At 41.5% G+C, this 23,975-nt stretch overlaps 2 protein-coding genes across 3 annotated transcripts in view; one reads left to right on the top strand and one right to left on the bottom strand.

The window, feature by feature from the left end:
• The window catches only part of CHLSN (cholesin), a 194,612-nt gene that overhangs the window by 130,333 nt on the left and 40,304 nt on the right, over positions 1–23,975 (bottom strand). The window lies entirely within an intron of this gene.
• LOC125643937 (uncharacterized) lies at positions 1,178–22,349 on the top strand. Its single transcript, XM_048867226.2, has 2 exons — positions 1,178–1,422; positions 17,698–22,349. Exon 2 carries the CDS (start codon positions 17,746–17,748, stop codon positions 18,769–18,771), a length of 1,026 nt encoding a protein of 341 aa, XP_048723183.2. The 5' UTR covers positions 1,178–1,422; positions 17,698–17,745; the 3' UTR covers positions 18,772–22,349.

Genomic DNA, 23,975 nt, shown 5'->3' with positions numbered 1-23,975 from the left:
TCAAAAAGGAAACCCAATTAGCAGAGTTTTTTTAAAATGCAGAAACATGTCCACTGAGCACCACCAATGTATTTGACATAGTGACTGAACCACCACTGGCTGGTAACTTTCAGTCTCTACCACCCTGGGTTGGATTTGAAAGACTGAAAAACTCTTTAGCCCATTACCAAAACCTTGACCCATCTACCCATCTGCTCTCACTTGTGTACTTTCAGAGATCTATTTAAAACAGTTCGATGCCAAAATATCCTGAGCAGAGCCTTCAGGTACAGTGCAAATTGGTGCTGAAACACTTTTTCTAGGCAATTTGTGATTCCAGCTTACTTTCGTTTTTGAAATCCAGAAAATTTGTTCTATGCAGCTTCCCTATATAAAAAGACCAGGCTCTGATTTTCAGTTGGTTTTCTTTAAAGCATGATGAAATGCATCAGATGAGGGGCGCTGTAGAAGCATAGTACTGACCAAACGCAGGACAGTGAAAATTTTAGGTCCTGCGCAATCCCTATCCCTCTCGTTACTGCAGATTTTCAGAAGACTACCACAACAAAAATTTTTCTGTTGGGTGTACTGATTTGAGGGAAGATACAGTGATTAACAAATTCTAAGCAGTGAGCTTGTATATGCTGGAATGAGCCAATCCTATTTTTTCCCCATTTATAATTGAAGTTTTAAACACACTATGAAATGCTGTCACTAAGAACACTGGTGCTGAGTCAGACACAAAACACATTAAGGACTCAAAATCCTTCCCTCCCAATATATGGTGGGGATTACACTGGATCTTGGAAAATAAGCTATTGCATGTGCACACGATCTGGCCTTCCAAAAAAACCAGCACCCTATGAATCAGGAAGCAGGAATGCACCCTAAATGTTAATTTTAAGCAAGGTGATTTTTGTTTGTTGAATTTTTTTTTGCATTTTTTCCTTTGACTTTTTTCATTGTGTTTTATTATTTAAAATACTGCACTTCTACAAATTTAATTGCAAAGGTTGGCTGATACAAGTAGGATCATTTCAAGAACAGAAAAACATCCAAAAACTGAATGAAAAGCCACTGGATGGCCTCACATACTCAGAAATGCTTGGGGCAACCACTACTGGAATATCTCACTGCGTAGGACAATTTGAACTTTAAAGTCACATGATGAAACCATTGGTTTTCTAAACATGCAACGTATGCAGTTTGAATAACTTAAAACCGAGTTCCTGTTTCCCCTGCAGAACTGTAGGTTTTTGTAGTCTGTGACTGTCTGGGATTTTTAGCTTGATACACAGCAACTAAAGAAGTGACTTTCTTTACGCAGGGAGCAGAGTATATATTTAAAAAGAGTTATTTCCTCCTAACAGTAATTATATTTCATCTCACTATTCACTGTGAAAGCCTCAGCCAGTTGCATCTGTGGAACATTTCTTTGCAGAGGTAAGTGTTTTACCTTGCTTTAAGTATGTAATGTTTTAATCACCACTAAAGGATCAAACTATAAAGTTTTAATTTAAACATTTTATTTTTCCTTCCATCTGTATCATCTGGACCATATAAAGTACAATAAAATACCACCCATCTGCAAAATATTTTCATAAAACTAATGTTTAATTATAAAATTGAATTTTAGACATAAACAGATTTAGAGACTAAGAGAGCATCCAGATCACTTTCTTAATGGTTGGGAATTATCATGCAGTTTTAGATACATAACAGGAAACGTTTTATATAACACAGGAAACACGTCAACGGTACTGATTAAAGTCTATGCAGAGAGTTAGTGCTACTTCATTTACATTCCAGAGAAGTAAAAATGTACAGTTTCAGTTAGACAGAAACTGATGAACTTTTTAAAATTGAAGCATCTGTCTTCTTGAACATTCAAAATTCCACATAATTTCAAACCTGAAAGTTTTGTGTAGAAGTTTCAATCATTCCTACTACTCAGAAAATTGTCAGGTGAGAAAAATTTCAGAAGGGTATTTTAGTGTTTCATCATCTTACTGTACAGCAGCTGCAGCCTCTTATAAATAAATTCTGTCCCCATCTTTTAACATGGCAGAACCTAGAAGTAGTAGGAAGGCTGATCAGGGTATATTTTATTTAGAAAGCCTAATCTGCATTGCGCTCAAGAGTTAAAACTGCACATGCTCATCATGGGCTGAGAGCTGGTAGCCACAGAAATCTTGTGTACAAAGATTTCTGGTTGGATGAAAGGAAATTTTTCTGGTGGTTGGAAAAAGAATGCAGGACAGACTCTCCTACTAAATTTTTTTATACAAAAATAGACTGGTTGCTAAGGAAATCATCCCCAAATTTAGAGATGCCCCTTTGAAGGTTTTAAATAAGTGCCAGTTTCCATTAAGCCAAGGTTCCAAGTCTTGGGAGCTTAAGCAACCAAACACAAGAAAAAATTGGTTTTAGAGTACAGGCTCTCTCTCAATGTTTTCTTTTCACTTCTTGCAGTCCAGCATTGCCTCTTGTGTGTTACATTGAATTGCTCTGCTCCAGCTGTTGGCAGTGAAGGATAATTTATTAGCTGTGTGCCTGTGCTTCAGAGAACAGGAGTCTGACACGTACACCTTCACTGCCTGCACACAAAGCATAACAGATCAGACTAGAGCAATGTAGTGCCAGGAAAAAAAAACAAACAGAATGGGAAGGGAGAGACAACATGAATCAGAAGCGGCAAAGAGTCCTGTGGCACCTTGTAGACGAACAGACGTATTGGAGCATAAGCTTTTGTGGGTAAATACCCACTTCGTCGGATGAATCAGAAGAACAGTGGACAGAAGAGCAACAAAAGAATCGTGTTCAACTATAACGAAATGGAGAAGAACAAAGGCAAGGAAGGAGATAATCTAAAGAGGTGTAGGAAAGAAATAAGCAAGACAAAATCAAAAAGTTCATACAAACAGAACATATTGAGGATGATTTTGTGATTGAGGCACAGGACTTAAATTACATGCGATGGGGAATTAATTCCAGGCTCTGCCACAGCCTCCATGTCATGTCCGGTGCCTCACTTCCCTAGATACAAAATGCTGACAATGTTATCTACGTAACTTACAGGAGAATTGTGAGGAAAAATTAAATACGGTTTGTCAGGCGCTTAGGGATTAGATTGATAAATTCCACAGTAAACCAATACAGAAAGGACATATAATCAGGCAGAGCATAAACTGTGGGGGGTTGTTGAGAGTACACCACATGCCATTGCAATAACGTAAGGATTAGCAGCAAATGTATGGAACACCAAAATTTATCAGAGAGTGGTTGAAAGGGAATGTTACGTCCTTCATGTTTTCCATACTGGAAGCTCTAAGGGTATGTCTACACAGCAGCTGGGAAGGTGTTTCCCAGCACAGGTAGACAGAAAGCTAGCGTGCTAAAAAGAGCATGGCTACAGTGGCACAGGCAGCAGCTTGGGCTAGCCAGCCGAGTACCTACCTATGGGATCAGAAGGGTTTGTACTTGGGTGGCTAACCCAAGCTGCTGACCTTTCTGCTGCAGCCACACTGCTATTTTCAGCATGCTAGCAGAGCTAGCATGCAACTATCTACCCACATTGAGAAACACCCTAACAGCGGTTGGATAGATATACTAGTGTTTTGAGTAAATTTACAGCCTGCTTGACTGCCTGGATTTTCTGCAGTGGAAGAGAAATAATTGCCTTCAAGCTTTCTGCTGCCTCCCCCACAGCCACACATCTATTTACTTTGCAGAGCTAGTGTGGAACTCCTCAAACCCAGCTGATAATATTATTAGGGCATACATCTATCAACACAGATTCATAAGAACATAAGAATGTCCATAGTGGGACAGAACAATGGTCCATCTAGTCCAGAATCCTGTCTTCCGACAGTGGCCAGTGCCAGGTGATTCGGAAGGAATGAACAGAAGAGGGCAATTATTGAGTGATCCATTCCCCGTCATGGAGTCCCAGCTTCTGGCAATCAAAGGCTTAGGGATACCCAGAGCATAGGGTTTCCTCCCTGACCATCTTGGCTAATAGCCATCGAGGTACCTATCCTCCAGGAACTTATCTGATTCTTTTTTGAAACCAGTTATACTCTTGGCCTTCTCAACATCCCTGGCATTGCGTTACACAGGCTGAATGTGCATTGTGTGAAGTAACTCCTTAGGTTTGTTTTAAATCTGCTGCCTATTAAATTCCTTTAGTGACCCTGGTTCTTTTGTTATATGAAGGGGTAAATAACACTTCTTTATTCACTTTCTCCACACCATTAATGATTTCAGTACCAGTTTGCCTGGTACTGAAGTTAGGCTTACCGGCCTGTAATTGCCAGGACCGCCTCTGGAGCCTTTATTAAAAATCCATGTTACATTAGCTATCCTCCAGTCATTTGATAAAGAGGCTGATTTAAGTGCTAAGTTACATACCACAGTCAGTAGTGCTGCAGTTTCATATTTTTAAATGCTACTGTGGCAGGTTTCTTTGTTATCCCCCAACCCCCAAGGATGTTAAACTGAATTACATTATGGTTGCTATTATCAAGAGATTCAGCTATATTTACCTCTTCGACCAGATCCTGTGTGCCACTTAGGACTAAATCAGGCACTGACTCTCCCCTTGAGGATTCCAGGACTAGTTGCTCTAAGTAGCAGTCACTGATGGTGACTAGAAATTTTCTCTCTACATGCCATCCTGAGGTGATATGTACCCAATCAGTACAGGGATAGTTATCTAGTCTTCTGTTTGTGTAGCCTCTCTAATCTCCCTGAGCATTTCACCATCACTGTCATTCTCCTGGTCAGGTGGTCGGCTGTACATTCCAACTGCTATATTCTTACTATTCAAGCACAGCATTTTTATCCATAGAGATACTATGCTACAGTTCGATTCATTTAAGATTTTTACTATATTTGAGTCCCTGCATTAAAAATTTTTCTGACCAAATGGCCTGAAAACTTTGCATAACAGACTACCATAAGAGAGATGTGGGCATCAGGATTATCTTACTGCAGGTTAAAGGATCACATGCATCCAACAAAGAAGCCTTGTTTGAACCTCAGGATCAGTTTAGTAGTATACTAGTGCACTCTGACAGTGAATTCACAAAGCAGCATTGGTTTCAGTCTTTAAAAATTCTGCTCATCTTAGAAGTAATAACTATTAGCAAATAATATATAGAGGCTAAGCCAATTGTCCAAGATCACACAGTGAATCAACTGCAGAGATGGCAATAGACCCCAATAGCCTTAGACTCCTGGTCCCATTCTATAACCACTAGAGACCATGCTCCTCCACTGAATCACCCCATCCTGTGAGGTGTTGCTTAGCACCTCTTGTAAGGTGTTACGGATCCTCAACTCTCTTTGAAATCAGTTGGTGACACCTGCCAAGCTCTCTTTGAAATCAGTTGGCAACACCTGCCAAGCTCTGTGCACCTTGTAGGATAGAACTGAAGTAGGAAAAATAGATTTTGCAATAATGTCTGTCAGAGAAAGAAGCATGGCTCTAAGTGTTAGTTTGTGTCCCCTCCAACCGTATAAAAGAGCGTGGATAGTGAGTCCTTTGGATTAAACCCACGCTTACGGAGAACTCTTTCCTACCTTAGTCTGAATTCACAGCTGACAACGTGTTCTCCTTTTTCAAAAACACACCTGAAGAGATAGCAAATGAAAAGACAAGGCCGATGTTTGTACGTTTTAAAAACTACTACCAGAAAAGAAGCTCCCAGAAGCAATTTACAAGACAGAACTGACACCTAAAGTACTCATTTTAATCTTGCTAATTTTCCAGTTTAAAAATATTCAAGGATACACCACAAGCCTCTAACTACACAAAAATAGCATCTCGTGTTTCCATTTTTATTCTCCTGGGGTGGACCACATGTTCATGAGTTCAAGCAGGCACTGTGAGTTTATTGATTAAGGAAAGGAAAGTTTTAAACAGCTTGTTGTTTTGGTAAGATCTCACTAACTTGGAGAGTTTCCCTGGAATCTTTTTTAGCACGGTGCATTGCTAGGATTAAAACAGAAAACAATTAGGTCTTATCTACACAGGAAAGTTTTGCTAGTTATACTAATATATCTATTCGGGTATAATTATAGCAGTGTAACAAACCTGTCTCCTCCCTACCCCCCCCACAAATCCGGACACCCTTAACTCTAGTGTGAATGCCTTGCTACAGTTTAGCTTAAACGCCTTACAAAGTGACAAAGTAAACTGAAAAAAGACACTTGTAGACTGGAATAGAAGTACCCACATGAGGAGTGATACTAGTTTAAATGCACACCAGTTTAAATTTACATCTTAGCGGAGATGGGGGAGAAAGGGAGAGAAAGGGGGAAAAAGGGAGAACAGGGAGGAAGAGGAAAAGAAAAAAATTGTAGATAAGGCCTCAGTTGTAATTTTAATTTGTTTCTGGCATCTTTCTTGATAAGTGTGAAAAAATGAGACCCATACAGGTTGAGAATATCTTCTTCAAAATGTCACTGAGCGCAAAAGCAGCAGGATAAGTCTACTTGGTCAGTAATCAAGAGGATGCAATTTATTAAGGCAATAAGTTGTAACTTCTGCAGTTTGCTGCTCTATATCTAATCTTCCTTGTCTCATAGTCTCCTTGGTCTTATGCTTTGGATATTCAAAAGGGGAGTTAGCTGCAAGTATGATTTCCTTGGCTATAGTCAACAGATGGAGCTGCTACCAGTACCAAGGCCAGATCCTGGCCAACTGCAAACATACATCAGTATTATCACTGGTTTTTCAATAGTCTGATGCAGGCTGATATTATTTACAGTGAAATCTAAAGCTACCTTCTTGTTTTCATGAGCAACAATACTACCACAAAAGTAGCCTGCTATAAAGCTATACTGAGATTCCATGTAAGGGAACTGGACATGGTTACTCGAGAGGTTACTTGGCCAGCAGTCTGAAAGGAGTTCAGAAAACAGTAATGGAAACATTTATAGAGCCAGAACTAACTACAAATGCTCAATGCTGTCAAAAAAGTTGACAAATACTCAATGCTGTCAAAAAGTTGACAGGTCCAGATGAAAATATCACAGGAGGCTGAGGTAAAAAAAACTCTTTAACCTTAGAAAGAACATCTCACATTTATCTCAGCCTCTCAATGTCATTGTGTAGGATGATTCCTTAAGCAAGTGACCACCCTCCTCCATGTGCCCAGCTTCCCTTCATTACCTCACAGTCTAGCCTCTTTGGCCATGTCTAAACTACGAACTTTGGTCGATACAAGTTGGGCATAAAGCCGCCATAGTCAGCATATCGCTCATGTGCATGTACACTTGGTTCCTTGTATCGGCACGGCACATACTCACCATGAATACGAGTGTCGATACACAGTGTGGTGCACTATGGGTAGGTACTCCATTATGCAGCTTGCCATCTTCCGGCACACTGTCTTTTGGCAACTTATGGCAATGCATGGTGGGGCAGAAATGAGTCACACAGTGGTGACTGTGAGCAAGAGGTCAAGTTCCCAGGATGCAACTTACTTCATCCCATAATGCAATAATTTTCCGGCCTTTTTTTAAAATCCCCAAAACCTGTGCGGCACTTCTCACTGTCCATCATCTCTGACAGAAGCATGGAGCCCATACAGCTCTGCAGGATTGTCATGAGCATTGAAAACACAGGATGAATGAGCCTCTGATATTCGCATAGGAAGTACCACAGGAAGGGGGGACATGACAATTTGTAGAGAACAGATTGCTCTCTGACATAGGCAAAAACAATTCAAGGCTGTTGGTGGCCTTCACAGAGCAGTTGCAGATGGTGGAATGCCACTTGATGGATCACAAGGCACGTGTCGCTGACATCAGTGTTGGCTGGTCAGGAAAAATGAACGACACTTGCATCTTTTTACTCCTCGGGGAATTGTACGCCAAAAAAATAAAAATTTTGGCATATTTTATTTGTCAAAATAATGCAATATAATCATGAAAGTTTCAATTATTTGGGTAATTTATTTAACCTACAATACAGAAAAAAATCACAACTATTCAGCATTTCCTAAACACATGAAAGTTAAGTTACAAATACTTGGTAACCAATACCCTGTATTCCAGTTATAATTCTGGGTTTTCATTTAAACTACATTACAGAACACCAAACAGCAAAATAAAGTAGAATGTCATTTTAAGTTGCTCTTACATTTTTGCTAATCATTGTCCTGCATTTTAGTATAAATCCAGTATTTTCATTTAAATTACAGTACAGAAATCAAAGAGCCTTCAAGTTTTTCTCACTTAGTGATTTCCTTCTGGCAGAAAGGATCAAATTGTTCAAGTGAAAAACTTCTCTCCATTCAGAATTTGAGACAGCATTTATGCAATTCAAGGCTAGTTTGACAACATTTTGAATTCTCTCTTTCAATAAAAGCCAAAACACTTGGAGATCTACAAAAATAGGTTTACTTTGAACAGCCTCAAACACAATCTTTTCCCGGTACAGTTTTAGCTCCTGTTCAGGTACCTCAGAAAAACCAGGTATTGCTTGAAAATATCTCAGTGTTCTGGCAGGATATTAAACACGATGAATATCAAATAACCTACAAGCCTTCAGAAAATTCAGATCTGGCTGTTGAAATTACAAATATTTGTCAACCTTTTCCATGGGCTGTACCTCCCAAAACAGCCTGGCGTGGCCCCACCCACGCTCTGCCCCCAAACCCTTCCTGCTGCTGTTCCCTTCTGTGGTTGAGAGGCTAAGACAGGGAGGATGAGGGCCATGGTATGCAAAAGACCCTACCGTGCCCGTCTCCTGGGGCTGGGCCCTCGCTATGCTCCGGCAGTGGTGCCCACCCCAGGCTGGGACCTCGCTGCGCTCTGGCCTCGCCGTCTGCTTGCCTGCCCAGCACTGGGGCTCGGGGCACGTGGGGGCGTGTGTTTTCCAGACTTAGCATGGGAGAGGGAACAGAAGGGATGGAGCCTTGGGCAGAGCTGGAGGGACCAGGGGCTAGCCTCCCCCAAGGGCATGTTCACCCGTTGCCCATGAGCTTTTCAGAAGCTTCATGGAATGCCTCTTTAAAGAGATCTAGGCAGGGCAAGTCTTTCAACAGGAGATAAAGTTTTCTGCCTCCCTAAATTTGAAAAACTCTGAGGTGGCTTCTGAAGGGAACTCTTGATGTGAACTGAAATATATCTGGAGTTCTTCCAGAAGGTCAAATGCTTTAGCAGTGCAAGGCTTCCTGCTCTCAAATGCAAGATTTAAGCTGAAAATTTTTTCAGATTTCTATGCTGGAAAAGTGATCTGTACTTTCAACAATGCACACTTAGTTGGGGCATTTAGCATTTTCTAAATTGGGGTCGGCAACCTTTCAGAAGTGGTGTGCTAAGTCTTCGTTTATTCACTCTAACTTAAGGTTTTGCGTGCTAGTAATACATTTTAACATTTTTAGAAGGTCTCTTTCTAGAAGTCTAGAATATATAACTAAACTATTGTTGTATGTAAAGTAAATAAAGTTTTTAAAATGTTTAAGAAGCTTCATTTAAAATTAAATTAAAATGCAGAGCCCCCCAGACTGGTGGCCAGAACCCGGGCAGTGTGAGTGCCATTGAAAATCAGCTCGCGTGCCATAGGTTGCCTACCCCTGTTCTAAATGGTTTGCACAGAAACTGAGGAGTTGCTGTAGCACTCTTCATTAACGAACCCTGCAGAGCTGAAAGTTCTTAGAGTGATACTAAACAGCATGGAACCAGCTGTTCCAGCATGTTCCACCTGGGCTAGGACTCATGGATGCTTCGGCATATGGAGACTCCTCTTGTAGTTCTGGTTCATGAAACAGAGGTACCTCCCTTTCCCACTACCAGAGTTATAGAACACGTTTTTGAAGCACCTTACAAATGTATCAACCAGCTGAAAAGGCTTTCTAAATGATTTACCAGTTAACAATATGTGCCAAACAGGTGACATGCACAGAATTTGGAAACACTGTAGAAAACAGAATCAAATGCCTTTTTCACGTAACTAGCGTTGTCAGTATCAATTACTACAACATTTTCATAATCAATCTGGTATTCATTTACTGTTTTGACTACAGACTCTGAAATAGTTGAATCATTAATAGCATCTAAAAACACTGTATCTACCAAAAAAGTTAACATGCCCACTGCAATCAGGTTCTAATTAACTGATCTTGCCTCATCATCATCATCACAACATTCATCAAAGATAACAGCGATTTTCTTCCCTTTAAGCTTCAGTTCTAAGTTTTCCTTTTCTTTGGAGGTACACATCAGGTAAGGATGTCTCAGTCAGTTGTATCCTATCAGGAATGGCACCACCATTCCAGATCCTGCTGTCAAGAAATTCTCTCACAAGTGGGTGATCAGTCTTTGACAAAGGGATGTTGGCATCTGCTAGTATCTTCTAACCCATATTGTACAAATCTGAAGGTAAAAGTTAGGTAAATCTTGAGTGAGCACAAATGTTTACTATCCTGTAACATCTTTCATCTTGTATTAATACATGTATTCATATTATATTTAATTCTGAACTTCTAGATTTTAATTTAGATTTATAGTGAACGATCATGATTACACACACACACACACTCTAACTTTAATATTTAGTTATTTGGCTTATGCCTCTATATCCAAGGAGACTCTCACTCAATCACAAAAATGCATTATTAAATTATAATCAACTGTAAAACATCACGTGAAAGTGCAAAAGTTACAGAATACATTCTACACTATCATCAACAGAAAACTGACCATAGTGATCACTTAAAAAAAAAAAGGTTTAAAAACAGAGCTATTTATTCAAGATCTCAGAGCAAGTGAAGAGACCCCATCGCTATAGCTCTTCTAAGCTACTTATCTTATTTTTCTGTATTATAACATTTTCTTATATTTCCACTCACCTCCACACATTCTTTCTCCACCTGTGTTTTGTTTTTCAGTGTACTTGTAATGATTTTCTGATGTTTGTTTCCGCCTTCCTCTTGAGCCGCACCTTCCATCTGATTGTGTTTTTTTGATGCAAAATATCCACAATTACAGACCATCGGTCATGACTGAGAACAACATTGCAGGATGTGCCAAATAATTTGTCCCCATCCACATGCAGTTTTGTAGGAAATTCTCGAGCACGAGAAGCTGGTGTAGCTGTTTTTGATGCATTATGTGAAGGCTGTTCACACTGGACAAAAGAGCAAATATCCCTTTTCCCTTTGGTAACTACATCAGGACATGGCTGGCTACTTTGGGAAGTGCTTGGTTCTGACTGTCCTGACATTTTATTGACTGCTTGATGAATGTTTTATTTGCTTTCAAAGTCTTTTTTTTTTTTAAATGGGTAATTAAAATAGATCCTGAGCTGTAATCTAACCCCACTATACCACTGTGGCATGGGACAAAAGCGAGGAAGCATACAGATTTTCCTATCTGAGGATTCCCTTACTGTTATTTACAATAAGGCTTGTTTACACCACTCTGGCAATGTAAAGGAGCCTTAAAACTTGTACATGTGTTTTGTGCTCCTGGGGGAATTGACTAAGAGCATGGCTACACTGGAAACTTCAAAGCGCTCCCACGGCAGCACTCTGGAGTACGAGTGTGGTCGCGAGAGAGCTCGCCAGCGCTCCTGGTAATCCACCTCCATGAGCTTTAAAGCGCTCAGACTTGCTGCGCTCAGGGGGGTGATTTTTCACACGCCTGAGCCAGCAAGTTAGAGCACTATAAAACGTAAGGGTAGACAAGCCCTAAGAATGGGAACAATGCACTAATAATAGGAACATTAACAACTCTGCAGGCAGGCTACTACATTTTCTGCTCTGCCTGAGGTGACAGAGCCTGCATCATGCCTACTTCCAAACAACCCAAAGCCCACCACATTAGCCAGTTGAGAGGGAGTCGCTCTTGCTCATATGCATGCACACTCACACACCCCTGGCAGTGACTCACATCTCCCCATGTATGCATGCCCAAACCTCCCGTTCCCCCCCGCATGCTGATTTATGTCTCTGCCGGCTACTCTGGGTGCTTGAACAGACGTACCCGGGCTGCTGGGGAAGGGACGTGTGTTCCCCGCAGATTTCTTTGTTTCCTCATTTTTCTGCAGGGAAACAAAGAAATCTGCGTGGGACATGAATTCTGCATGCATACAGTGGTAAAGAATTCCCCCAGGAGTAATCTTTAAAAACACAGAACTGTTCAGAAAGCTCCAAGGAGGGACATTCTTTCCTGACCAGCAGATTACCATTGGAATTTTGAAATGCCAACAGTGATCCTGGGGAACCCAGACTATCCCTTGCTCCCCAGACTCATGAAGCTGCGCGACAGCCACCTCACCAGGTCCAATGAAAGATTCAACTACCAGCTCAGCAGGTGCAGAATGACAGTTGAATGTGTTTTTGTTAGATTGAACGGACACTGGTGGTGTTTACTCACAAGATTAGATCTTAGTGAGAAAAATATCCCAGTGATAATAACTGCCTGCTTTGTCTTGCATAATACCTGTGAGGCAAAGGGGGAAAAGCTGCCACTGGGGTGGAGGGCAGAGGTGGAGCAGCTGTCTGCTAGGTTTGAACAGCCAGACACAAGTGCTATTAGAAGAACTCAATGCAGAGCTATGCAGCTGAGGGAGGTCTTGAAAGAGCAATTTAACAGTCAGCCATAGTACTGTAGCGTGGTGGACTGGGCTCAGTGTGTGTGTGTGTGGGGGGGGGAGCTGGGGAAGTGCGTCTTGTTGGGATGTGGGGTCAGGGTGCAGCTGGTTGGGGCTCAGTGGGGTGTAGGGGGGCTCCTGATGCAGGGGGTGAGGCTTGGTGCAGGGAGGAGGTTCCAGGTGTGTGGGTGGGGGAAGGGGTCAATGTACGGGGAGTTGCGGCCCCTGTCCACCCAGCCCCTGTGCATCTGGAACCCCCTGCACCCACCCACCCCTGACCTGGAACACCATCCCCGCCCCTCCCCCCAAGCCTCATCCCCTCCCACGGTGCAGAGCTTCCTGCAGCCAGGGGAAGTTTCTGGGGATTGACCTGACCCAACCCTGGCTGCTCCATGCAGGAGAGGGGGATGGGGAGCACCATCCTCCCCCAGCCCCCCAGCTGGGACTAATGTCCCTGGGCAGCCAGAGCATCCCCAGACCTCTCTCCCCCAGTGATTTACCTCTCCCCCGGCTTCCCAACAGATGCATCTGAGCTGCTGAGCTGCCAGAGAGTAGTGAGTGAGTACTGATGCAGCTTCTTTTTGCTTCCCCACAGAAACCATTTTCTGCAAGAAAGCAAAGGAAATCTGCGAGGGAGGGGGATGCGGGGGGTTTTCTGCTGCACTGCAGTTGCGCAGAATTTCCCCAGGAGTAATGCTAAAACCACTGCTGACTGGTGTGGGAAACTGACCTACCGTGGGGGAAAAAATAAGACTGCCAGGTCTAGAAAACTTTGGGAGAGGATTTCAGGGTACTTCCACGAAAGTTTTTAAGGAGGATTCAAGGAACATCTCTGTGCACATAAAGTGCTCTGCCTCCCCAACTAACTCTACAACGGAAGGAAAAACAGATAACCCTACTTCTGTCTGTTGCGTCTTCTAGTACGACTAAATTAATAAAAAGTCACTATATGCGTACTGTTACACTGAGGTCGGGCACCATCTCTATATTTAAATATTGTAATGGGAAATGCATTTACACGCTTACCCAAGGTTCAATCCCCAGCATCGTGCTCAGCGACCAGGACTGACCACACTGCAGTGGAGTCTTAAATAAATCCTCACTGGTGGCATAGCTGGACACCCCAGTCTCATGACCCCCATCCTCCTCCTCCTGTTCCTCCTTCTCCTGACAGTTCACAACAGCCTTCACGCAGGTATGCACTGTGGGGTCTCTGCCAAGTATGGCATGCATCTCAGCTGTAAAAGCAGCTGGTCTGTGGCTTGGTACTAGATCAACAATTGGCCTTCCTGACCTTCTGGTATGCCTGCAGCAGTTCCTTTGCTTTCACATGGCACTGCTGCTGATCCCTGTCACACTCCTTTGCCTGCATCCCCCAGGCAATCTGCTCATAGATTTCCACATTTCCATGACTGCTCCGTAGGTTAGCTTGCAGAGTATCTTCTTTTCTCAGGCCCAAGAGATCCAATACCCGCTTTCTACTTCAAGCAGGAGCACAACTGGATCATATAGCTGCCATGGTCAGTTGGGCAGCTGCACACAAGGCCAGAGCTGATAGGTGTGCTTGTCAAGCTGCACAATCAGGAAAAGGCATTTCAAAAATACAAAGGATTTATAAAGTGAGAGAGGGTGGCTTCCAGTCTCAGTGACCCCTGGGCAGTGGAGTTCACAATCGTAACCAGATCAATATAGGCCATGTAGTGTCTATACTCTCACTGCATCAACCACAGTATGTTGACCATGGCTCAATGCCACCCAGGGAGAGGGTGCTACTGCGCAACTGTAATGGAGCACTTACATTGGCTGGAGACAAATTATAGCATAGACACACGCACAACTAGGTTGACACAAGGTGACTTACATCAACCTAACTTTGTAGTGTGGACAAGGTCTTTCATTCATATTCCTAAAGAGCTACCATACCGGGATAGCAGCGTTTACAGAAAAAAACATCCTATTTCAAGGTCCAAAATTTGACCTACTTTGACCCCTTCCTTCACTCATGGGTTTTCTTCAGTATGTTCAAGGGGAGAAGGATTGGGGAAACTAGTATTTCGTGGTCAGTGGGGTCGTTCCCTGGCAGAAAGAAAGGGAACGAAAGCGGCAAGAAAGAGACAGGGACAAAGGCAGCAAGTCACGCGGTCCTATGCTGCAGCATGCTGACTGGCATGCAGTTAACAATTGAGAGAAGTTGCACCTGACTGCACGTCAACATAAGGTAGTTGTTGCAGAGCCAAGGGAGTAGCACTGCACCATCTGATTTTGTAAGGAACAATTTCTGGATTTTCTCTATCTGGGTTTTTTTATGCTTTACAGTCTCCCATGAGAAAACAGAAGTCATCACTGTTAACTCATGAACTTTGTTCTCCAGCTGCACAGGAAATGGAAGTTAAACTTTGTTACCAAAATTGTGCTGACACAATCCAAGACTGTCCTCTTCTTTCTCTTGAGCAGGGAATAGTATTGAAATTCACACGAACCCTGAACTTGTCATCTCCACCACTCAAAATAAAGTTTGTAAGATCTAATTTGAGGACACCCAGCCTGATCAGTGTTGTTTAAAAGAAATGCTTTCAGGAAGTCCAAAATTTGGAAGGGAAGGATGTATGACTAATACACTCAGGGAGTGTACTTTCCCCCGCTACAGTTTCATTGTCCTCTGTATGTCCTTCTCCATCCCCCACTAGGGCCAAGATCTTAGGTAAAAATGCCAAATGCAGTTAAGTGAGTTAGGAGCCTAAGTTCCACTGAAAATCACTTTTTAAAAGGGGACTTAGGTTTCTAAGTCATTTCAGAGCTTTTGATAATGTTACCTAAGATCTTTTGTCCACCAGCCTCTTCCTGTAGCTTGTGCTGTGGAGTTGAAAACTTGGAGCATGCAAGATGATGTGATATAGATGTCCTCTTAGCCCAGCAGGCTCTTCTCCCACTGCCTATTCATCTGTACCACAGAGGTCTTCTGTTTGCAGAAACTATTTCTGCAGTGGTACTTTTCCTAGTCATACAGTGAGAACTCCCAACAGCAAAACAGTCTAGGAGAGAACAAGTACTGCTTTTTAAGGGAACAAACACCACTAAAGAATCAATCATTTCTATGTCACAAGATTATAATACACACACACAAATCAAAATCACATACACCTTTTGGAATAGAAATAATATTAAAACTCAGACTAATTGGGGAGTGATTAGAAGTATGAGAAATGTGAGGGGGTGGGGGAAGAAAAGAAAAAAGATGAGAGTCACAGAATTAGGAGGATTTGCTTTATCTATAAAGAACATTAATAAAAATCTACCTCCGTCATATACGTAAGTTAAGGTTATAATTTTCTATGGGGGGGGTCTGTCAATTAAAAAATGCCTTCATATTAAGAGTTTACATCACCAGATCCCTTTGTGTAAAAAAGTCTTATGTACAGTTGGAGGTACGTTATTCTCGTCATTAACGTGGGCTCTATGGAACCTTCAGATAAGGGAAAAAAACCAGTGTGCTGTCATATCACTTTCTCATTCATTGTCTACAGACGCTGCTTGAACAGATCAGCTTTACATACAATTGAATGAAGTGAAGAAACTTACATTAAAACTATGACTTAGTGCAAAATTAAAATGCTTGTACACCAAGAAAGTGGAAGAAAAAGCGCAGAAAATAGCATGCTATATTTTTAAACTATAGATATGCCAAACCATTTTTCAATGCTAGCACCACACTTGATCAGTAGAAGTTTGAAACTTGTAATTTGCTAATTACAAACAATTAAAATATTTGAGTTTATTATCTACAGCAAGGAGCTGTTTCAAAATTATATATTCATCCTTTGTAACTAAATTACCTACCCAATGAGAAACAAGTCCATATTTTCCAAAGCAGCTGACTTACCAGTACAAAGTGCATAGAAACTACCTTTTTGACAGTGAATAAATCATGCTTTTAGGTGGTCTATAAAATTTATACACATATTTATTGCGTTCAGTTTCTCTTGAACAAACAACTATTTTCCTACACAGTCTCCTATTTGCTTAAAAGAAAAAAAAAACATTTGCATGGTAGCAGAATTATTAGAACAACATGAGATAGACCCATTAAAGTTAACAGCATGTCAGCATTATCTCTAAAAACCCCTATCTTCAGGAATTTATAACAACTGTAAAACACATGCTCCTGTCTGAAACTTGACAAATAAGAGCATAATGTATCTGTGAATGTAATCTAAAATTTAAGGGAGATAAATTAAATTTTGCCAGTCTTTAGAGCATAACAAGGTCTAGGCCTCTGTAGTATTTAAAATAAAATGACCATATTATTAATGGATGACAATCTAATACTACAAAAAGACATTTCTTTCTGAGTAGTTCTCAAACAGTAATTCCCCATAATTTTAAATGGCCTCTTCAGCATGGACTGCAATTATGAAAAAAGCTAATCATAACAGAAGAAATCTAAAACTTAAAAATAAAGGAAATTATATGTTTTTTTCCTCCATGTTTTGTGTATCTTTGCATCTCCCAGCGCACAGCCTGAGTACAACAGACTGTGCTCCAAGGCAGTCAGCAGGGGCCAAGAGACATGGAATCTTCATCTTGACCACAGCACTGTAATGAAGCCACTTGTGACTACACCTCTAGTCTACAGGCTGCAGTTGCCTTGCATATGGTATGCATCACCTTTTGGCAAGATGGTGAGGGAGAGTGGTTCCACACAGCAACAGATCCAACATCTTCTCTAGCACCCTACAGATCCCCGGTCTAAGGCATACGGGGCTGTAGGATCACTGAATCCTTCCCATCCTCTGCACAGCAGAACTGCACTAGTTTCACATCCTCAAAGACTAACAGGGAGGAAGGAAAGTAAAGGGGACAGGAGAGCATAGATAAGAGTAGAGCAGTCAGGATTTGTCTTGCTACAAATATGAAACTACATAAGCTACCTGGAAATTACTAACATGAAATTGGTAACGTTTATAAAATATAAAAAGATGACTACCTTATACTGAAAAAATAGGTTTGAAGAACAAGAGCTCAGGAATATGTGGCTATAAATAATCTAAAAACATGTGAATGAAGGACCATTTAAACTGTATTTTTAAAGATGTGTTTTACTTTCATTTTAGGTTGCCATTTCAATCTTCATAAAAAAGGAAATAGCTTTACACAGAAGGATGATTTCTCACAACATGACATGGATAAGATATCCAAGCCGGAGCTTTGACCCATCCATCGAAATAGAAGACCTCATAGTTTCTCAAAATGTCATATCAAGATTTATGCACTGCTACATTGCCTTCTTTGTACCAACAGGTTTAACAGCTGGCATATTTATCCTGACCATCTTCATAAAGAACTATTTGCGGCATAGTGTCTTGGAAAAATTAGACATATTTCTTTTTTATTTCACCATCAGCAATATTGTAATGATATTTTTTTCATTTACTGTCATAACTAGACCTGACTATTTAATGGCAACCCACTTAGGGTGTGGAGCGCTGTCGTTTTTTTTCAATGTGAGTTATTTCAATTCTCAATATCTTCTGATTTTGATGCTTCTTGCTTTTTTACTCAATAGATTCCCACCAAGGACTGTTTTGATGACCAAAGCAACTCAAAGTCCAATGTTATGTGTTGGATTTGTATTAACATGTGCCTTCTGCATATCACTGGTAGTGGTGGCATTGCTAGGCACAGATAACTACCACAAAGAAACAGACTGCCAGTTAGATCCATTATTCGCATGGCCTGAATATGAGATTATTAAATTCAGCTTTGGGTTTGGAATTCCATTGTTTTTCCAGATACTCTGTTTTATTCTATTTTTTGTTAAAGCAGCACAACCAGAAGCTCCAACCCTAAGAGAGAATATTCGAACTTATCTGGCTGTGCTGACTATAACCATAACAATGTTTGTATGCCGTCTGTTTTACAACATCATGATTCTCTCCAGGACCACATTAAAGATACACAAAAACATTGGAACTCCCAAGAATGAGCTAATGATGAATATTGCTGAGATAGTCTTGTTTAGTGAGAACTGCATTAGTTTGATATTCATACTTTGTCTTCATAAACCATGCCAGGCTGGAATACTGAAAATCCTAATGAATCTCACAAAAGTCTGCAGAAAAGATACTATCAACAATCGTCCTGAAATGCCAGTAACAGAGATACGTGGTGAAAATGGGTCTCACTGACATCCCTCCCCCCACAAAGTATTGAAACTTTTTCACTTGTTTTATCAAGAACTGTCCATCTGTTTTGGCCCAACACTAGACCTACTTTACAAATATCTGAAGACAAATGTTGTTTGGGACCTACCGTCAAGGATTTTAAAATGAAAAGAACTGGTTTATGTTGGAATTTCTCTAAACCAAAACAAAAAGTCTAACGTCTGCCAGAACAGCATGCTTTCTTGATGACTTCAATGCACAAGCACGGAACTAAACAAAAGCACAGCAAAAGCATCTTTACCAAAGACAAAATCAGGAGGGAAAGACATTCCGGTTTCACAATGGTATTTCCATGCAACTGGAATTTAGTGTACTAGAGACTGACAATATTTATCTATTACACAAATAATGGCTAATTCGAAGGGCCATAGCAGTAAAATATGGCCCAAGAGTGAAAAATGTCTTGAAACTGTGATATTGGCAGAACTGCGATATATTGTACAGTATTCCATAATTTAAAAAAATACTGTGTGAACCTGAGAACATTCTCTCCCCTCTCTCCACCCTCCCTCTTGGAGCCCGTCAGGGGATTTTTTGCCTTCATTTCCCTTGTGGACATAGCAGTCTTTTGAGAGAGATGGATCCATTTAGCTCCATCCAGATTATAAAGGAGGTGAGAGTGTCTCTTTGAGCAAGAGGGAAATAAAGGCCTAGGGTAGTGAAGGCCCTGGAGGTGAAGCCTCTAGGAAGAGTGAATCTTAGCATAAGGTGTTTAAAAAAACAAAACAATTATAAATAAAGGTAGATCCCAAGAGGGGAGAGTTTGGACTCTAATGCGGGTTCTGTGTACTCTGCTGAGAACAGGGTAGGGACTAGCATTTGGTCCTAGAGTTGGGATACCCTAATACCCACTGCACAAAGAGGGAAAATGGAAGAAATTCTGATATGGAGGGTAGAACAGCAACTACACTATCAGCCAGTTCAGAAAGCCCCCTTGCAGCATCAGCACAGGCTGAAGTCCAATAACTACTAGTTTCAGATGCAAATGAGGCTTACCTGGTTTCTTCTGAGTGGGGAGTTACTGCAGTTCAGTGGGACAAGGAATCATGAACTATACATTTAATCTCCCTTGCCCCTTTTTCTGACACGGCAGTGCAAGCTTCATACAAGGCTTTGGACAGGCATGCGGCCATAGGTTACAAGACTATAAGGACTTATTTTGGACTGACTGGAAGGTCTCATAGGAGACTTACCAGCAGAGGTTTTGAAGTGAGCTCTTTCTGTCAGGGGTGCAACCCCATACCTTTGCTCAGTATTTGATGGCTTGGGAACTCACCGGCTCAGGCATAATACCCAGATGGTCAGGGAACAGTTGGATTTTATAACAGTGGAACAGTGCTTGGAAAGTCTGCCTGAGAGGGTGAAGGCTTGTGTGGACAGCTGGTGTCAGTGCACCCTGGTACAGGCACACAAAGAGGACTAACTGGAAGTTAAGCCACTAGAGATAACCACTGCCCTGTCCTAAAAATAAAGGAGGACATCCAGCTGGACAGATGGTAGAACTTCCACATAGAAGAACAAGGGAGGAACCAAAAAGGATGCTTGCCCAGAATCCCATAAAGATCCAACACCTTTGACCTATTGTCAATTTCCAGAGTGGCCAACTTGCACATATAAAAAAGTCCTGCTGTTTCTGGAGCGTGACTACATGGAGATATGTGGTCCCACTAAAGCCACAAGGAGCGGGCTTCTGACAGGAACACAGTGCCAATACAACTAGAAGGGGGACAGAACAAGACCTCAGAGATTTGGGAGTGACCAAACGTAAGTTAGGAGGTCTTTGTCAAGAGTGAGATACTACACTTGTGTCAGCATGCGACTCCTGGACAGAATCCATGACTTTTGTTTCCCTATTTGGGAGTCATATGAATTGACTCTGTCCCCCTTATTACCATGGCCTTCTTGCCAGGAGGGGAGACTAAAGCATTTCCCTGGAATCCAGAGCACATACTGGGCCCTTGCTAATGGTCATGACAAGGAAAACACCATAGGCAGTGAGGCGACTGGGTTCAGTGGCAGCAACATGAGATTGGGAATTGGGTCCTGCATGGGTTGAACAGGAGAAAATGAAGGTGAGCCCAGGGAGGGGCTGGAAGGTATGTAATAGGGTGGTGGACTAAAACCCCTTATTGGAATATATACGTCATCCTAGGATCAGGTGCTCGACGCTTCCATTAAGATTCAGGGTAATCACTGCTGGGACATAATAGCAGGAAGGTCCATTTAGTTCCAAACAGGATACAAGGGGGTGGGAGTGTCACTAGAAAGAACTGGGACAGAATTGGTCCTGTAGGAACAGCCAAGGGAGGGAAAGAAACTTCAGCTAAGGTTTATATGGTTATGTTTTTTAAAGTTATCACTTTATCACTACGGGATAAAGGCTGAACCTATTTACCAAAACGGTAGTGTGCACTTTCCTTCCCTTACCAGCAACAGCTCTGTTAGCCACCCTTTCTCCTGCCAGACTCGCCTAATTTGCTGAGAAATAGTCCACATTTATTTCTGGCCATATCACCAAAAATTAACCAATGGCATTAATTAAAAAAAGTCAAGAGTGGATACTACATGAAATATGTACATATGCTCCTAGGCACCCAGTTTGCTCTGGAAAAAGCCTTTGTCTTTCATTGTAATGCAAGAGATATAGGCTGCTGATTGCTGGGGTGTTTGGGTGTGAATTTTAGTGCTGATGAAATACATTGGAATGGCAGCGCTAGAGGCTAAGGACTTGCCTTCACTGCAACATTTAGCTCAAATTAGTACATGCAAGTTACTCAACTCAAACTAGCCACTGGAGCTCCAGAGTGACTTAATTATAAGCACAAAATGACTGGATTAGCAGTTGCCTGATTCAAGATGCTGCATCCCCTATTACATTCCTAAAGTCAGCAGCACTGGAGCTTCAGATCACACCTATTGATGGAATAGCTGGATCAAAAGTACCACTTAATTTAGTTTAGAGATTTTTAAATCTGGGCATGAGTTGTGTTGGAGGCAAAACGTGAATTACACTACAAGCTAACAAGGCAGCAAGGATGAGCCCTGAAGCCCTCTATATAGTCACAGAACACATAAACCTCAGACACTAACAACGAAGATTTCCCCACAATGTCCTGCCAATAAGACTAAACCTGACCTGGAACGAAAGGATAGGTGAAAGGATAGGTTTTACCCTTGATTCCTTAGTTTTAGGCACTGATTTGCCAACAATGGGGCCAATTAATGCCAATTGTGTTGGTGGGTTTTATGTGGACACATGTCCTCAGACCTGGGACATGTCTGAGAAATGAGACTGATGTACCCAGCAAAGGCTGCCAGGCTCAACTGGGATTTCCAGAAAGCACTGCTGTTTCTTTGGACGGTGGATTGGGTTAGTTTTTTAATTTCTTATTCTATTTTTATACTGATTGCAATGTGAAATGGATGATTAGTTATAGAGTTCTAATGTTGTGTGTCTTTTTTCTTGAAGTTTAAAAATCTAGGATACTAAACCCAGTTTTTTGTAACACAATTTAACAAAAATAAAATTTTTACAAAAATAATTTACCAGTGATCCAGATGGTCTCCATTTGAGAACAGATTCAATTTTTTAAAATTGCTAATAAGAGAAATGTATTCGCTTGCCAATAATTCTGGAAAAAGCTGATCCATAAAATACACACTATTAGAGGCTTTCAATACTTCCAAGAGGCATGGAAAACAGCTACCCACTCCAGCTCAGATCAAGATCATTGTTAGTAACTGGGGGAAATTACCAGAGACTGCCTGGGGTTGGGGAAAGGGTGGGGAGTGAGTCCAAAGGGAAAGGATGTCACCTAAGGGTTTTGTTGTTTTTTTTTAAAAAAGAAGGTAAAAGTAGTGTTTGTCAGGAGAAAGATGGGGGAGGGGGAAGATAATTTGGGGAAGAAGAGAACAATCTACATCCAAAAATAAACTATGTACTGAGCTTATGCATTTCAATTATATCAGAAAGATAAACATCCTACTTTATATTTTCTACAGATTTAACACTTTGTTAATTTCAGCAAAGTTATAGAACACTATTACTAATTCCAATTTTTCTGTATGCTGCTTTTATATTTACTTAACAGTTTTGCTCCTCTTTCCACTGGGTACAGCTTCCCTTCCATCTGGGAATGCTCCAGCCCCTGCTATCTCAGTCCTGTCCTCCAAGGCTCACCTACTGCACAGCTCCCAGTGCTGTCTCAGGGCTTGTCTTCACTATGGGGGTAGGTCGATCTAAGTTATGCTACTCCAGCTATGTGAATAACGTAGCTAGAGTCGACATAGCTTAGGTCGACTTACCCCAGTATCTTCATTGCGCTGTGTCAATGGGAGATGATCTCCTGTCGACTTATCTTAATCTTCTTGGGGAGCTGGAGTACCAGGGTCTGCCATCAATTTAGCGGGTCTTCACTAGACCCACTAAATCAACCCCCATTGCATTGATTGCAGCAGCATCGATATCCCCGTAGTGGAGACCAGCCTTCACACTTCTCTTGGCAGATTCTAGCAGCCTTCACCTCATACATCCCTGAGAAGCTCTAGCAGGCTCCTCCGCGATCTGCAGCCAGCAGGAGAGGCTGCTTTGCTGGTAGAATGGAAGGTGGGTTGCACTGCTTGAAGTCCTCCTTGCCCTGCTCTCACTTAGGCTCCTACTTCAATTACAAGCCCCACTCTTTCTGCACCATAATGGCGGGGATAGAGGAGTGAGGCTGCTGTTGCCAAATTATGTGGGAGTGACGGCTGCTCTTATATATTTAATCTGTAAAACTATTACTAACACATGAGAGCACATAGGAATTGCAGTCACTAAATCCTGTATGTTAAAAATAAATAAATTATTAAATACCATTACATACTTGACTGAAAAATCAAAACACTCAATTGTTATATAGTCACAAATAAGCCCCTTGAAAAAAAATCACAATTAAGCAACTACTTCTATTCTCAGTCTCACATATCCCTATACAGAGGTACCAGTAATTATCAAGTGCATTCTTAGCGACAATAAAGTTGATGACTTACGTCAGGAAGTACCATAAACTCCAATAATGGCATGATTGTCATTTAACATGGGTTGTTAAGATACCCTTTACTATCGAATGTGTCTGGAATATCAGCAAAGCTAAGGAGATAGAAGGGGTACAATGTTCATCAGCCACAAA

The sequence above is a fragment of the Caretta caretta genome, chromosome 10 (genome assembly GCF_965140235.1).
Source record: "Caretta caretta isolate rCarCar2 chromosome 10, rCarCar1.hap1, whole genome shotgun sequence".
Taxonomy (NCBI): Eukaryota; Metazoa; Chordata; order Testudines; family Cheloniidae; genus Caretta; species Caretta caretta.
Note: the sequence above shows the minus strand (reverse complement) of the source record. Positions and strands in the feature narration are given on the sequence as shown.

Excerpts from the sequence above, each read along its gene's own strand:
- LOC125643937 (XM_048867226.2), top strand. The coding sequence starts at position 17,746 with ATGATTTCTCACAACATGACATGGATAAGATATCCAAGCCGGAGCTTT.